At 43.4% G+C, this 15147-nt stretch overlaps 2 protein-coding genes and 1 long non-coding RNA gene across 6 annotated transcripts in view; 1 reads left to right on the top strand and 2 right to left on the bottom strand.

Moving 5' to 3' along the window:
• Nucleotides 1–2114, bottom strand: part of LOC110500279 (copine-8) — a 116015-nt gene extending 113901 nt beyond the window's left edge. For all 4 annotated transcript variants that reach the window (XM_036957687.1, XM_036957689.1, XM_036957688.1 and 1 more), the window contains exon 1: nt 1836–2114. In XM_036957687.1, coding sequence (XP_036813582.1) covers nt 1836–1939 — 104 coding nt within the window. In that variant the 5' untranslated portion in view covers nt 1940–2114. The remainder of the gene's footprint in view (nt 1–1835) is intronic.
• Nucleotides 1958–9482, top strand: LOC118942920. Its single transcript, XR_005038581.1, has 4 exons — nt 1958–2067; nt 3948–4068; nt 5157–5217; nt 8261–9482. It is a non-coding gene; the product is annotated as an uncharacterized LOC118942920 (long non-coding RNA).
• Nucleotides 8945–15147, bottom strand: part of LOC110500278 (kinesin-like protein KIF21A) — a 41749-nt gene continuing 35546 nt past the window's right edge. Inside the window, 8 exon segments of the mRNA XM_021577571.2 lie at nt 8945–10401; nt 10649–10848; nt 11130–11418; nt 11674–11832; nt 12085–12259; nt 12504–12640; nt 14475–14507; nt 14621–14836. Of these exon segments, the coding sequence (XP_021433246.2) occupies nt 10344–10401; nt 10649–10848; nt 11130–11418; nt 11674–11832; nt 12085–12259; nt 12504–12640; nt 14475–14507; nt 14621–14836 (1267 nt within the window). The 3' untranslated portion in view covers nt 8945–10343.

Here is a 15147-nt window from a genome sequence, read left to right as displayed (position 1 = left end):
GTACAATAAAATACTTCCTGAAACAGTTAGGCCCGCTTTATTACAGCAAGCCAAGGATCAATTTACCCAGGAGGATCCGAGGGGTACTGAGAAATCCAGCAGAGAAGAACACCTCATCCACCAACTTATTCATATTAACTGAACTCTGGCCCACACAGAACTTTACCGTGTCATGATGACAGTAAATAGGCATAGCCCAACCTAACCAGAGCAGAGCCATCCACCTACAGTAGCCTACCATACCCACATGTAAACATGACATCAGATGACTGCAGGCAGGGAAGGAAGAGATATCTGTACTAACAGTCTGGGCCTCCATTGGAGCTCTGGGCAGAGAGAAGAAAGTAAGTCAGAATGAGAGATAGAGAGGGACTCTTATCCCTTCGTCAGACACACAGTGCGTGCATAGTGCGTGCATGTGTATACTTGTGTGTGTGTGTGTGTGTGTGTGCGTGGTGTTGTGATAGAGAGAGAGCACGAGAGATCAGAGCCTTTCAGGCACGGACACACACACACCTGGCCGCGTTACCATGGTACCTCACCTCCTCTCTGGGTTGTAATGAGTGTGAAGGCATTCCCTACAGACCCCCTCTATGCCCAGCACGCACTAGAGGTGCGTGACTCAGTACCAGAATTGACCTAGCATCCCTTATGTATATAGTGCCACAACCCTCCAGCTCTTCTTCAGAGGCTGACACATAAGAGGTATGTGACTTGTTCCCTGGAGGTGATAGAAATAACACATTTTAATGGATTGATTCCCCTAGACAAGTAGACTACTGGTTCAGCATGGTATGGTCAGATATTGTGTAACTAGTTATTGTTTATTGTGTGTGGTTATTGCGACATTTATTTCCCTTTTATTCAATTGAGTCCGTTGTGAGAGACCAAACGGGAATTTCCTTGGTAAGTAGGCCACCACTTTGTTTCACTATGACGTATTACTGAGCGCTTACAAAGTCTCGCTGTGTGTGTCGTCTTTCCTTCACGATCAGTTGTTTAAATAATGAGTGACAGTCCAGTGACAACACTACGATTCCCATTCCGGTGAGGCCAGCATTCCCTCAGTTGATCTATTCTTAAGGGACCCCTTAAATACTACATAAGGTTTGGCAGGGACGGGGGGAGCCGTTACGCAACGGGAAGCCACGGCTCCAGAGAGTCAGGGTGGGTATAAACGGGCTAGTGATACACCCTCAACCCGCACATACATTAGTCTGACTGTCGCTGCACGTAGGCTATGCTACATCAAATCACTAGCCTACTCCTGGCATATAGCTTACCTTTTGTAAAAGGTCAATGTAAATCTATTTATGTTCATCTGATCAGATCGTGAGTGACAGCCCACAACAAGCCACGGGTCAGAATAAAACAAGTGTCAAATTATTCGGTGAGAACAGCCTTCTAACATACGGCAGTATACCAAGATAGGGAATGTTGGTATTGTTGATGATGCCTATTATTAACGCCTGTTGATGTCCATTGCCAGTCCTCTAACAGGCAGAATCCCAGGTTACTGCCTATTAAATAGCTGATAGACTACAGTTCGAAAGTGAATTGTAAACTTACCACCCAAAACTAAAACAAAGTAACAACTTCAACACCTCACTCTTATCTAGATACAATGTAGCCTAAAAATAATCAGAAACAGTGCCGTTGGTTGAACAACATTGACTTTTCAAAATGTTACTACAAGCAGAACTTGTTTGACAGTTGGCCAATTGGAATGGCAGATAAAACCCGGAATACTTGCCCATACCATATCCTTCTACTGTGACAACAGTCATAACAACACCCGACAAAAAAAATGGGTTACACTGAAACCATTATCTTACCTGCAAGACACTGTGATTTCAACTTTGGTGGCGGGGATGGAAGCATTGAGCGGGTCGAAATCTCCTATCGACGCCATGTTGACAAAGCTATTACAGTTGTTCATGGTGAAAAATATTTTTGTCCAACCCCTTTCAGAGGCAACAATCGAACAAACTACACCTCCTTTAGCGAAACGAGAATGAATGCATGTGGACTGAACGAAGAGGAATGCTCCGAAGCAGGCTACTAGCGGTGGGTTGATGTCACTTCAACAGTCAGCGTCACCTACTTGCGCTGCGAGCGGAATGTGCGCCTTAGACAAAATAATTCCACAGATGCCCATCTGATAAATAGTCTACAATCATAACAGGCATTCATTCATAAGATACCTACAGTAAGGACACTAATCAAATAGGAGTTAGGCTAACACTGTCCCTGTCATGACTTATAATAATAGATAGAGCGAGTGTGTGTGTTTGTGTGTGTGTCTGTGTGTAATAGGTCTTAAAGTGTTCCAAATTATATTTTATTATTTGTTTTTCCATCATACTTTTCCCGACACCAGGAAAAGTAATTACAAAGAAAGTATGTGTTTACTATGTTTGGATAGAAGACATTTGATCCCAGGGGTGGCTCATCATTTTCATTACCCAGTATTTTTCAGGCCTGACCTCCACCTCTAAATATAGCTCAAAAACAGACCCTCTGTTAGCTGGTGAGAGAAACCATTACCACACCTTTAGGCAACCAGCCAGCACTCATCAAAGAGTTACTGTAAGTGATGCCCAAATAGATCCTTTGAAATATGTACACTCACATGCACACACACACACACAAAACACACAGTCATGACGCGGAATGCGCACATGCATGGACGCACACACATGAAACCACACACACACACACACACACACACACACACACACACACACACACACACACACACACACACACACACACACACACAGAGAGAGAGAACAAGAGAGACAGACACACACAGTACACACTACTGTATAAACATATGCATAAACCATGAAACAGCATCCATTTCCACTCATAGGTGTGAGGAATCCGGGTGAAAGTAACACGGTAGCCTATTTAACACATGACCACACAGGTCAGGAGAAAGACGATTCCATGTAGAAGTCCATGCCTGTGTCCTCTAATGTTTTATACAGTAGGCCTATTTCACTCTATTTAGTGACGTGTATGTACGGCAACAGTCTTGCGCTCTCAGACCAGGAGTAATTGACCCCACTTGTATTGAGTGCCCTCCTACACACCCCGACAGAGCAGCTTGAATATAATAAAACAGCCTATAATGTCAGCTGCCCACTCAGCTGTAACAGGTCAAAGTGTTAATGATAGTGAGTCTACTGCAAGGTATATGGGCAATCCTACTTTAAAATGTGTGCAAAAACTAAAAAATACTGATTTCACAGTTTAACAAACCATACAACAATGACTACTTTGAACAATTTCCACTGAAAAATGTACAAAAACGAATTGAGTGGAAGAACTGTGCAGATGCAAACTTTTGGTAACGGAATGATGGTAAAATCTCCCTCAAGGTTTTATGTGACCACGTTTTCCAAAAGTTATAACATGGCTCCTTGAGTTACAAAAAAATCTCTTTTGGTTATTGAAGTGTAAGGGAAGAGTATTTACACCCGTTAGCAGAATCATGGTAACATAATTACATCATGGGTCCCTGAGCTGTACTACACAGAAATGCATAATTATGGATTTGATTGTCATTCTCCCTATGTCTCCCCAAGTTTGGACATCACAGCACAGTAGAGGTAAATTGTAGTGCAATACAGCAGAGCAGAGTAGGGTAGAGTAGAGTTCAGTACAGTGCAGTAGAGTAAAGTACAGTGCAGTACATTACAGTTCAGTACAGTATAGTTCAGTGCAGTACTACTGTACTTTACTGTACTGTACTATACTCTACTTTTCTTTACGGTACTGTCTCGTATTGTATTGGACTGTACTCTACTTGCTCGACTGACTGTACTGTACTGAACTGTATTGTACTGTACTGTACTCTACTTATTGTAATGTATACTGTACTATACTGTGCAATCCAAACTTGTGAAACACCAAACTTGTGAAACACATGTCTCCGATAGGTTCAGATTTGGTCCAGTCATGTCCGTCTGTGGACATTAACATCAAGGCCAGGGTGGACTGATCAAATTTCAACTACTTTTTAACGTCCATGAACGTCCGGTGTTGGTCGGCGCTCAGCAGGTGAGGATGCTTGTTAATGGAAATGGAAAGAGGGAAAGAGAGAGGGGTCATGGGTAGGTGTCAGTAAGAGCTGGGAGGGGTGACATTAACTAGGGAGTGAGAGACAAAGGTAGAGAGAGAGAGAGAGAGAGAGAGAGAGAGAGAGAGAGAGAGAGAGAGAGAGAGAGAGAGAGAGAGAGAGAGAGAGAGAGAGAGAGAGAGAGAGAGAGAGAGAGAGAGAGAGAGAGAGAGAGAGAGAGAGAGAGAGAGAGAGAGAGAGAGAGAGCGAGAGCGAGAGAGAGAGAGAGAGAGAGAGAGAGAGAGAGAGAGAGAGAGAGAGAGAGAGAGAGAGAGAGAGAGAGGTGAGGGGTAGTCCAGACTGTTATAACACTCTCGCTTTGATCACGATGTGACAAGAAAGAGAAAGAAAACAGTTATGAGCTGAACATAACAGTATGATAACCCGAATTACGAGTTTTAATCACTTGATAATTCATAAACAAAATTAATATCAGTAAAATCACTTTAATGAATTGGTAAGTCTACCACTGCTTGTTACTTCTGCAAACTTTAATTATCCTCCCTCCTCATGAGGGAGAGAAATTAGAAAATATCTCAAAGATGCGTATACAAGGCACAAGGCAATATTCCTTGAACTTACAGAAGGTAAACAATTTCTCCAAAACATTGATATTAGTTGGCAGGAGTCTTTATGTCAACATTATTGTGTTTTGACGTATTTCTGATATCATTTAACTTCTGGTGAATGTTTTGTAAGACCCCCTTTCCACCTGTTTATCCAGAAATCAAAGCCTTTAATTATGCCACATTTTTAAGATAGAAAATGGTTGAAAAATGTATCTATGCCTTAACTTCCCAAAAACATAGACTCTTTCATTTGACACCCAATTTGATATGCTCCCATGAACTTCACATGTTGGTGCTCATGGGTCTTTTAAATGGAAATGCCCTTATGTAATTAATAAAATACACCTCATCATGACCCCATGATCTGTGTACTGAGGTCCAGAACATCTCCCTGACATTTCCTCCCCTATTCCTCTCGTCCCTCTCTCCATCCTCTCACCACCCTCTCTATCCTCCCCCAGCAGATGCCAGGAAACTCACTCTGGCTGGGTCCAAAATGGCACATTATTCCCTGTATGTGAGGTAAGCATTGTTGTGTTTGGCATTGACCCTCTCACTGTTTCTCAGTCGAATCAATCTATCTTGCTCCCTCTCTTGGTCAACCCTTTATTCCAAAAGCCAAATTACACAACCTGTGACTTAACAGGGAAATAAAGGGTATTGCAGAAACATCTACCTGTGTATCTACAGGCACAGAAGGGAGTGATGATTCAAGCAATGATTTGCAGGGTTAATATGATCACACACACACGCACGCACGCACGCACGCACGCACACACACACACACACACACACACACACACACACACACACACGCACACACACGCGCACACACTCACACACAGGCACGCAAGCACGCATGCACACACACACACACACACACCAAGAGAGATTGGATGAATGTAGCCAGTCACATAATCCCCATTACAAATTCCAAAGCCTAAAAATACTATCAGTGTCTGGCTACAATGGCTGCATCCCAAATGGCACCCCATTCCCTATACTGTGTAATACACTGCTTTTGGCCAGAGTATGGACCCTGGTGAAAAGTAGTGCACTATACAGGGAATAAGGTTCCATGTGGGACACAACCTATTTACCATACACCTCAGCTCTTTTCCCTCAGGTATAAAGGATACCAAACCAGGTTCAGAAAAGCACAGAAGATCCCTGTCAAACCCATATAGATTGAGCTTAAAATAACCCCGGACTCTTATCCCATGTAGCCGCTATTGAGGTCAGTCTGTACATTCATTTATTATGAAACTATAAGAGTACCGTCTGGGTCCTGGTGTTAACTTGGGATAAAGTATGTTATAAATCCGAGAAACATAGAACAGACCAAGAAACCCTATCAGAATATACTGACAGTGCAGTAAGAATAATGGTTATTTTAAAACGCTGATGTTCAGCGTTTTAAAATGGAAATAATAATTGATGGAGAAACAATGCAGTGATTAGACCAATAAAATATTTCAGATTGTGTTGACAGGGCAGTAAGAATCATGGTTATTTTAGGAACACTGAATTAACTCTATATGGCTGGACCACATTCTATTACAGTTTTTTAATTGCTAACATGCATGGGTCAATACTGAAGTCACACTGTCAAAACTCTTCACCAAACTCGTCATCAAGCTCGAGACCCTGGGTCTCGACCCTGCCCTGTGCAACTGGGTACTGGACTTTCTGACGGGCCGCCCCCAGGTGGTGAGGGTAGGTAACAACATCTCCACCCCGCTGATCCTCAACACTGGGGCACCACAAGAGTGCGTTCTGAGCCCTCTCCTGTACTCCCTGTTCACCCACGACTGCGTGGCCATGCACACCTCCAACTCAATCATCAAGTTTGCAGACGACACTACAGTGGTAGGCTTGATTACCAACAACGACGAGACGGCCTACAGGGAGGAGGTGAGGGCCCTCGGAGTGTGGTGTCAACAAAACAAAGGAGATGGTCGTGGACTTCAGGAAACATCAGAGGGAGCAGCCCCCTATCCACATCGATGGAACAGTAGTGGAGAGGGTAGAAAGTTTTAAGTTCCTCGGCATACACATCACGGACAAACTGAAATGGTCCACCCACACAGACAGCGTGGTGAAGAAGGCGCAGCAGTGCCTCTTCAACCTCAGGAGGCTGAAGAAATTCAGCTTGTCACCAAAAGCTCTCACAAACTTTTACAGATGCACAAGCGAGAGCATCCTGTCCGGATGTATCACCCACCGCCTGGTGCGGCAACTGCTTGAGACTCATTTATTTTCTGGATGACCTGAAGAATCGACTTGTGCCAGCAGAGGGGTAAGAAACTCCCCTACCTTCGTTGTTGTGTGGGATAATGTGGCATTCCACCACTCTGCTGCAGTCAGACTGGTTTGCTGCACATCCCAGGATGTCAGAACTATTCCTGTCTCCATACTCCCCCTTCCTAAACCCCATAGAGGAGTTTTTCTCTGCGTGGAGGTGGAAGGTTTATGACCACCATCCACATGACCAGATGCCCTTACTGGATGCCCTGAATGCGGGGTGTGGAGACACTTCTCCTGAAGACTGCCAGGGTTGGATTAAACATTCCAGAAGATACTGTCCAAGATGCATCGCCAGAGAAGACATAAGGTGTGATGTTGACAAGAACTTGTGGCCAAATGCAGGAGAGAGGGAGAACTAGAACCCTCACAGTACTGTACAGTATGAGTGATTATACTATACATGTTGATGAGAACTAGAACACTCACAGTACTGTACAGTATGAGTGATTATACTATACATGTTGATGAGAACTAGAACACTCACAGTACTGTACAGTATGAGTGATTATACTATACATGTTGATGAAAAACTAGAACACTCACAGTACTGTACAGTATGAGTGATTATACTATACATGTTGTTGATGTTTTTGTTGGTAATTATTATTGCAGCCCTGGAGTTTCAGGGATTTGTTTAAATTTTTTATTTTTCACAGGTAAATTACTAGATGCAAAGATAGAAAAAATAAAGTCTGTTGAAGCAAATTGCGGCATTTCTGATTAATTCTTGTTACGTGTACTTTAGTACAGTCAATAAAGTGAAAAGGTGTTATTCTTATTCTATAATGAAATACTGATTCATGTGAAAAATCACTCATACTTCAAAGAGAAGTTCATCATTTATGTGATGCTCCCTGTTGTTAGTGTTTTTTAGGTCAGTGTGTTATGAATGACAATGTATGCTTTCTGAGAGAGAATTGTTGCCAGTGTTCTGGTCGAACGAGCTTATTTTGAGACATGTATGAAGTGTTTTGGTGGTTTGAGTCAATTTTGGAGGTGAGATTAACTGTTTGGCCAAGACGCATGTTGGTAATGTTGACTGTGAAGAGTTCTGAAAAAGTGGCTTCAGTATTGACCGATGCTTGTTAGCAATTGAAAAAAAATGTAAATATACAGTAGCTTGTGGTTTTTGGAACAGTGTTTAAAAATGGAAATAGTCCATGGTACAGAAGTAATGCAGTATTGTACACATTAAATTCTGATGCACCAATTGTTGTACTTTAAATACTGATTCATTCCCATCACTTCTCTTCTTCAGGGGATGTAAGGAACAAAGTAAAGGAACATGATGATTCCACCTGCAGTGCTAACAAAAGGAGAAAGAAGCTAATGGAAAAAACAAGGATTTCATCGTAGTTCCTCCTCAATAAATGTATACACTGTTGTGCCTATGTAACCAGCGACCCATGATGACCCCACATATGTTGGGTCATGGGTCACATGCATAGGTAGGCACACAGGTGACCATGCAGGAAGTGGGAATTCACAGGTATATAGAGAGCATACTGTATAGTTCTTACCATGGTTTATACCTTGTATCTATGATATGCCTTTATGGAATTCTTGCAATGCTTTTATCTTCGCTGCAAACAAATGAGAAAACAGACCCAACCAAAGATCTACGTTTAGAAAGCAGGTTGATTTGCAGTCGTTTATGAACATTTGCAAATCCACCTGTGCTATCAGGAATTTACTACAAAAGGACACCTGTCAAGGAGATTGGTTCATGGACATCAGATAGAATTGTTTTCCTGCAACAAATTAAAAACTGCCACGAACTGAATATCTAACGAAGAACAGGAGGAAGGAAAACAAATCTCCCACTCCATAGCTTTCTCTGTTTTGAAACCGTGTCATGTTCCCTACTGTATTATACTGCCACCAATTGGTGGCATTATGGCAACACACATCTCCACGTTGAAAGATATACCAGTTCATGTTATTTTTGACAGATGACATTTATTTCCACACTGCATATGAAATTAGAAACACTAAAAAGTCGGAATTTGCGCGCAATATGTCCAGGAGGAAGAAAAACAGATTCTTATTTACATAAAGATGTGGTCATAAAACCTATGTCATCCCAATCTAGGGATCCTGGGCTAGTCCACACAGATTAGGTTGTGATACTGTACTACTGTGTCTACAGTATACGATTGACAGGCACTGATAATAACACACACCTCTATGTTTTGTTCCATTCTGTTCAGCCCGTTCCTGAATCAGATTGGGGGAATGGAATATGTGGGCACAGGAAAGCTCACTCAGAAATGTTTTATTCCTAAGTATTACTGCACTGTTGGCGCTAGAAACACAAGCATTTCGCTGCGCCTGCGATAACATCTGCAAATCTGTGCACACGATCAGTAAACTTTTGAGTTGATTTAAGATGGGGCATACGCCTGTGCACAGGTAACCTCACTTTACCTGGGCTCTGAAATGATTGACGCAGGCCATTGGATACAAACATGAAATGGAAGCTCAGAACTGGAGGTTTCAAAGTCACCATGAAAACACACGTAAATACAAACACTTTGACAGAAAATTAAAGATCAAACCACTTTTTGTAGTTTGAGGTTTGAATGTACTTGCACGATACAAAGAGAGTAAGACCAGTATAGAGGTACTGTACACAGGCAAGTACAACGTTGGCTAAAGATACTCTCGTCACAGCCCGTTGACTAACACAGAGAAGGTTTGTACTTTGGTCACACACGATCTGCAGGTAACGACATTAAAAGCAACACTTGAATTTGGTTGAGATGAAAATCCACAATCACATATTGTAGAATGATGACGACCACTAGTTCACTGTGCTATTCCTACTGAGATATCCCTATTCCCCACTAAGGCTATATGAGTCTCCCATAGGGTTTGGCAGTAACAGCTGAAGTAAGACCAACCTCCATAGGGCCTTTATTTAGAAGACATCCCCCCCCGCCTAACACAGAGAGATGATTCCACGCACTGTAGTGGATGATTCCTCTACGATATGTATAGAGAGGACACAGCATGAGACAGAACCATGGGCATTACACTGGAGTTTCACTGTCCTTCAGGTGAATACCATGACTGTTGTGCTACTCTCCTCCAACCTCGTCGAGTGAACGTCTTATGTTGGTGAACTCAAGGGGTCATATGTGTGTCAGGGCTGGTCATCTGCCCTGTGACCGTCTTCGGAGGTCCTACATCCACAGATCATTGTGCAGAGCAGCAAGCAAATAGATCGAGTAGTAGATCCAGCAGGCAGCAATAGATCCATAGGCTGTAGTAGATCCAGAGTAATCTAGTAGGTCCCCAGAGTTGTGTCCGGTCACAGTCCAGAGGTCTCCTTCTCAGTGTCAATGGATGCCTTCCTCCAAAGAACCCTTTGCTTGCCAAATCTTCACTGTCCGGTCACTGTCACACAAGAAAGAACATGGCATCGCTGGATCAACATGTGTATCAGAGGTGTGATTATCTCTATCTTAGGTTAAACGATGACTTTGTTATTATAGTAACAGTGGGTTGATTTACTCAGAGGGTTAGGGTCATGGTATGAACGGGATCATGGTCAAAGTTAGGAGATATATTCTCTGAAGGTAGGGGTTATGGTCAGACTCCTATGGCATTTGAGGGTCATGTTAGGGTTAGGCGTTAAACTCACTCTGAGGCAGTGAATAGTTGGCTGCTGTTGGTAGCCAATCCGTTAACAGGGCTGTCGTGTCCCCTCAGGTCTCCTAGCGGTGCCAGGGAATCAGCGTGCCACAGCTTCAGCAGACCTCCCCTGTCTGCACTCAGCATTACCGGGCACCCTGGCACAACACCCAGCGCACTTACCCAGTCAGAGTGGGCGCTCGCCGCCTGCTGTGGAGGAAGCAAGTACGCACTAGGTCAAAACAGGGCTACAAACTGTTGAAAAATAACTCCTTGGGACAATACATTTAGTTTACTACCACTACTGGTCTTACAATGATGATAATGTTGCAGCTAGCAAAAACAATTCAACAGAACAAGATTTGATGCTTACAAAGCAACATGCAATGTGAAAATCACAGCTTTCAGCTCATTGTATGTTTTTGAGAGCCTCGTCTCTCTTTCAGGCACTAGCAGTACTGTATATACAGCTAGTGTCCAGTATGTCTCACCTGTACTAGTCGTTTCCGGGACAGGTCCCACTTCTTGATGCAGTAGTCTCTGGAGCTGCTGTAGAGGCTGTTCCCCTGAACAGCCAGAGAGACGATACACTCCTGGTGTGGTGGCTCAAAGTTGTGACAGGACACAATGCTGCCCTGGACACCCTCCGTCACCTCAAACATCTTCAGGGTGTGGTCCTTGGACCCCGTTAGGACCACGTCTTGACCGTTGCCCATCTGGTCGACGGTCAGACACAAGACCGGACCCAGGTGACCCGTCAGCTTCCCAGTAGACACAAACCTAGAGCACAAGGTCAGGGTTCAAGGGTCATGGAGAGTTCCGATCTAGGATTCTTTGGTACAACTAAAGATCATACTTGGAAGTAATGATGAGCATTCACTAGCTATCTTTCCTACACTCTACATTCAGCACCTGTGCCTGTTCTGGCATATGCAATTCCTCTCCTTTTATCTCCATTTTGGGCCACCTCCAGTCCCTACTTAAACTAAACAAGATATTCAACTACTCTTGGATTTTTTTGGCCTTCATTCTTACTTCCTGAGGTCCCACATGCGGACTAAGTTGCCAGAGGCGGAGTAGAGGTAGGATCCCGTAGGGTTCAGAGAAATCTGGTTGATCTGGTTCTCTCCTGGAGGGATGGACAGGGACCTGAGAGACACACAGCTGTCCCCTGTACTCACCTGGCCCGACGACCTGTGACACACACACACATTTAATACCATGTCAATGGGAATGACATTGTGTAAAAATACTTTTTTCATGTAGCCAATAAGAATCTGAAGTTCCCTGGGCTGTGTTGGAATGTGTTAGAATCTCCTAGAATGTGTTGAAAAAGGAACTTGGCATGCTCAACTCCAACTGTTGACATAACAAAGGTCTTCGGTTTATTACTAGAGGTGTATATAAATACTCCTGGTGTTTGTATATATACATATATCTACTCACGTGAGTGTGCGTATGCACTTGGCGGAGTCTCGGATGTCCCAGACCTTGATGTAAGCGGTGGAGACAGTGAAGACCAGGCTGGAACAGTATCTAACAGACACCACACTGCTGGGATGATCTCCCAGAGACATGATCTCTTGACCAGTCACCAGGTTCCACACCTTACACGTACGATCTGACAACACACGCATACAAAACACGCAGACGCAGGGGTTAGAGGTCGATGGTTAGGGGTTCCGATGAGTGTTCAATATGACAGACACGCCATCAACCATACCAGAAAGCTAGATGAAGCTAATACCAAATAATACGACTTACACTTTTCTGAGCCTTTCAGGTGTGAGAAGTCTCTAGGGGTCATGGTTTAGAGGTCAAGGGTTGATTTAGTTTCCGAACATTATAGAACTAGAGAGCTGTACCTTTAGAGCCAGTGAAGAGCAGGTCATCAGTGCAGTCGACACACATGACAGGTTTGGTGTGTCCCTCAGCCACATAGACACACTGTAGTCTGGCAGCATGGCTGCTCTTAGGGGATGACACGGGGTTGATCACCCCTCTGTAACAGGGACAAAAGACAATGTATTAAGTCTGTCAGGACTTAATTGTCCTAACAGACTCAAACTGTGGGGGGCAGGGGGGGGGGGGGCACGGGCTAGAGGGATGTTCCTCAATGCTGGAACGGGGGCCCAGAGTGAAAAAGTTTGGGAACCCCTGTGTTAGGAAATGAGATACAGTGCCTTGCGAAAGTATTCGGCCCCCTTGAACTTTGCGACCTTTTGCCACATTTCAGGCTTGAAACATAAAGATATAAAACTGTATTTTTTTGTGAAGAATCAACAACAAGTGGGACACAATCATGAAGTGGAACAACATTTATTGGATATTTCAAACTTTTTTAACAAATCAAAAACTGAAAAATTGGGCGTGCAAAATTATTCAGCCCCCTTAAGTTAATACTTTGTAGCGCCACCTTTTGCTGCGATTACAGCTGTAAGTCGCTTGGGGTATGTCTCTATCAGTTTTGCACATCGAGAGACTGACATTTTTTCCCATTCCTCCATGCAAAACAGCTCGAGCTCAGTGAGGTTGGATGGAGAGCATTTGTGAACAGCAGTTTTCAGTTCTTTCCACAGATTCTCGATTGGATTCAGGTCTGGACTTTGACTTGGCCATTCTAACACCTGGATATGTTTATTTTTGAACCATTCCATTGTAGATTTTGCTTTATGTTTTGGATCATTGTCTTGTTGGAAGACAAATCTCCGTCCCAGTCTCAGGTCTTTTGCAGACTCCATCAGGTTTTCTTCCAGAATGGTCCTGTATTTGGCTCCATCCATCTTCCCATCAATTTTAACCATCTTCCCTGTCCCTGCTGAAGAAAATCAGGCCCAAACCATGATGCTGCCACCACCATGTTTGACAGTGGGGATGGTGTGTTCAAGGTGATGAGCTGTGTTGCTTTTACGCCATTGCATTGTTGCCAAAAAGTTCAATTTTGGTTTCATCTGACCAGAGCACCTTCTTCCACATGTTTGGTGTGTCTCCCAGGTGGCTTGTGGCAAACTTTAAACGACACTTTTTATGGATATCTTTAAGAAATGGCTTTCTTCTTGCCACTCTTCCATAAAGGCCAGATTTGTGCAATATACGACTGATTGTTGTCCTATGGACAGAGTCTCCCACCTCAGCTGTAGATGTCTGCAGTTCATCCAGAGTGATCTTGGCTGCATCTCTGATCAGTCTTCTCCTTGTATGAGCTGAAAGTTTAGAGGGACGGCCAGGTCTTGGTAGATTTGCAGTTGTCTGATACTCCTTCCATTTCAATATTATCGCTTGCACAGTGCTCCTTGAGATGTTTAAAGCTTGGGAAATCTTTTTGTATCCAAATCCGGCTTTAAACTTCTTCACAACAGTATCTCGGACCTGCCTGGTGTGTTCCTTGTTCTTCATCATGCTCTCTGCGCTTTTAACGGACCTCTGAGACTATTACAGTGCAGGTGCATTTATACGGAGACTTGATTACACACAGGTGGATCGTATTTATCATCATTAGTCATTTAGGTCAACATTGGATCCTTCAGAGATCCTCACTGAACTTCTGGAGAGAGTTTGCTGCACTGAAAGTAAAGGGGCTGAATAATTTTGCACGCCCAATTTTTCAGTTTTTGATTTGTTAAAAAAGTTTGAAATATCCAATAAATGTCCTTCCACTTCATGATTGTGTCCCACTTGTTGTTGACTCTTCACAAAAAAATACAGTTTTATATCTTTATGTTTGAAGCCTGAAATGTGGCAAAAGGTCGCAAAGTTCAAGGGGGCCGAATACTTTCGCAAGGCACTGTATATGCAGTAGTATAGTATATAGATAGACATACAGTAGTGTTACATACCTTTGTCCTTGATATATAATCGACTCTTCCATCCTGAAACACAAGACGTAGGTACTACTATGACCATCGGGACGTCGTACGAAGCATGACATTTGTGGCAAACATTGTGTAGTGGTGTGTTAACGGCTTCATGCAACAGCTCTTACGTTGGTTTGGTGTCTGTGATTTTGGTCTTCTCTGTGGCTGTGGGCGTGGGTATGTGTGACTTTGTCTCTCGTGCCGGGTGTCCTTTGGGGTCCATAGGTGTGTGTTCCTTGACGTCTAAGGGGGGTTGTCCTCCCTTCTCTAGCATCCTCCTGGGTGTTCGAGGTGAGCGTTCCAGTGATCTAGTCTCAGCTCCCATCGAAGACCAGACTCCAGAACTACACAACACAGAGACAGACAGTTCAATTGATACCCACTGGATGATCAGCTGAAGTCATATACAGTCGTGGCCAAAGGTTTTGAGAATGACACAAATATTAATTTCCACAAAGTGTGCTGCTTTAGTGTCTTTAGATATTTTTGTCAGATGTTACTATGGAATACTGAAGTATAATTACAAGCATTTCATAAGTGTCAAAGGCTTTTATTGACAATTACATTAAGTTGATGCAAAGAGTCAATATTTGCAGTGTTGACCCTTCTTTTTCAAGACCTCTGCAATCCTCCCTGGCATGCTGTCAATAAACTT

This window comes from Oncorhynchus mykiss, chromosome 21 (assembly GCF_013265735.2).
Source record: "Oncorhynchus mykiss isolate Arlee chromosome 21, USDA_OmykA_1.1, whole genome shotgun sequence".
Lineage (NCBI taxonomy): Eukaryota > Metazoa > Chordata > Actinopteri > Salmoniformes > Salmonidae > Oncorhynchus > Oncorhynchus mykiss.
The sequence above is the reverse complement of the archived record's forward strand: the minus strand, read 5'-3'. Positions and strand labels throughout refer to the sequence as shown.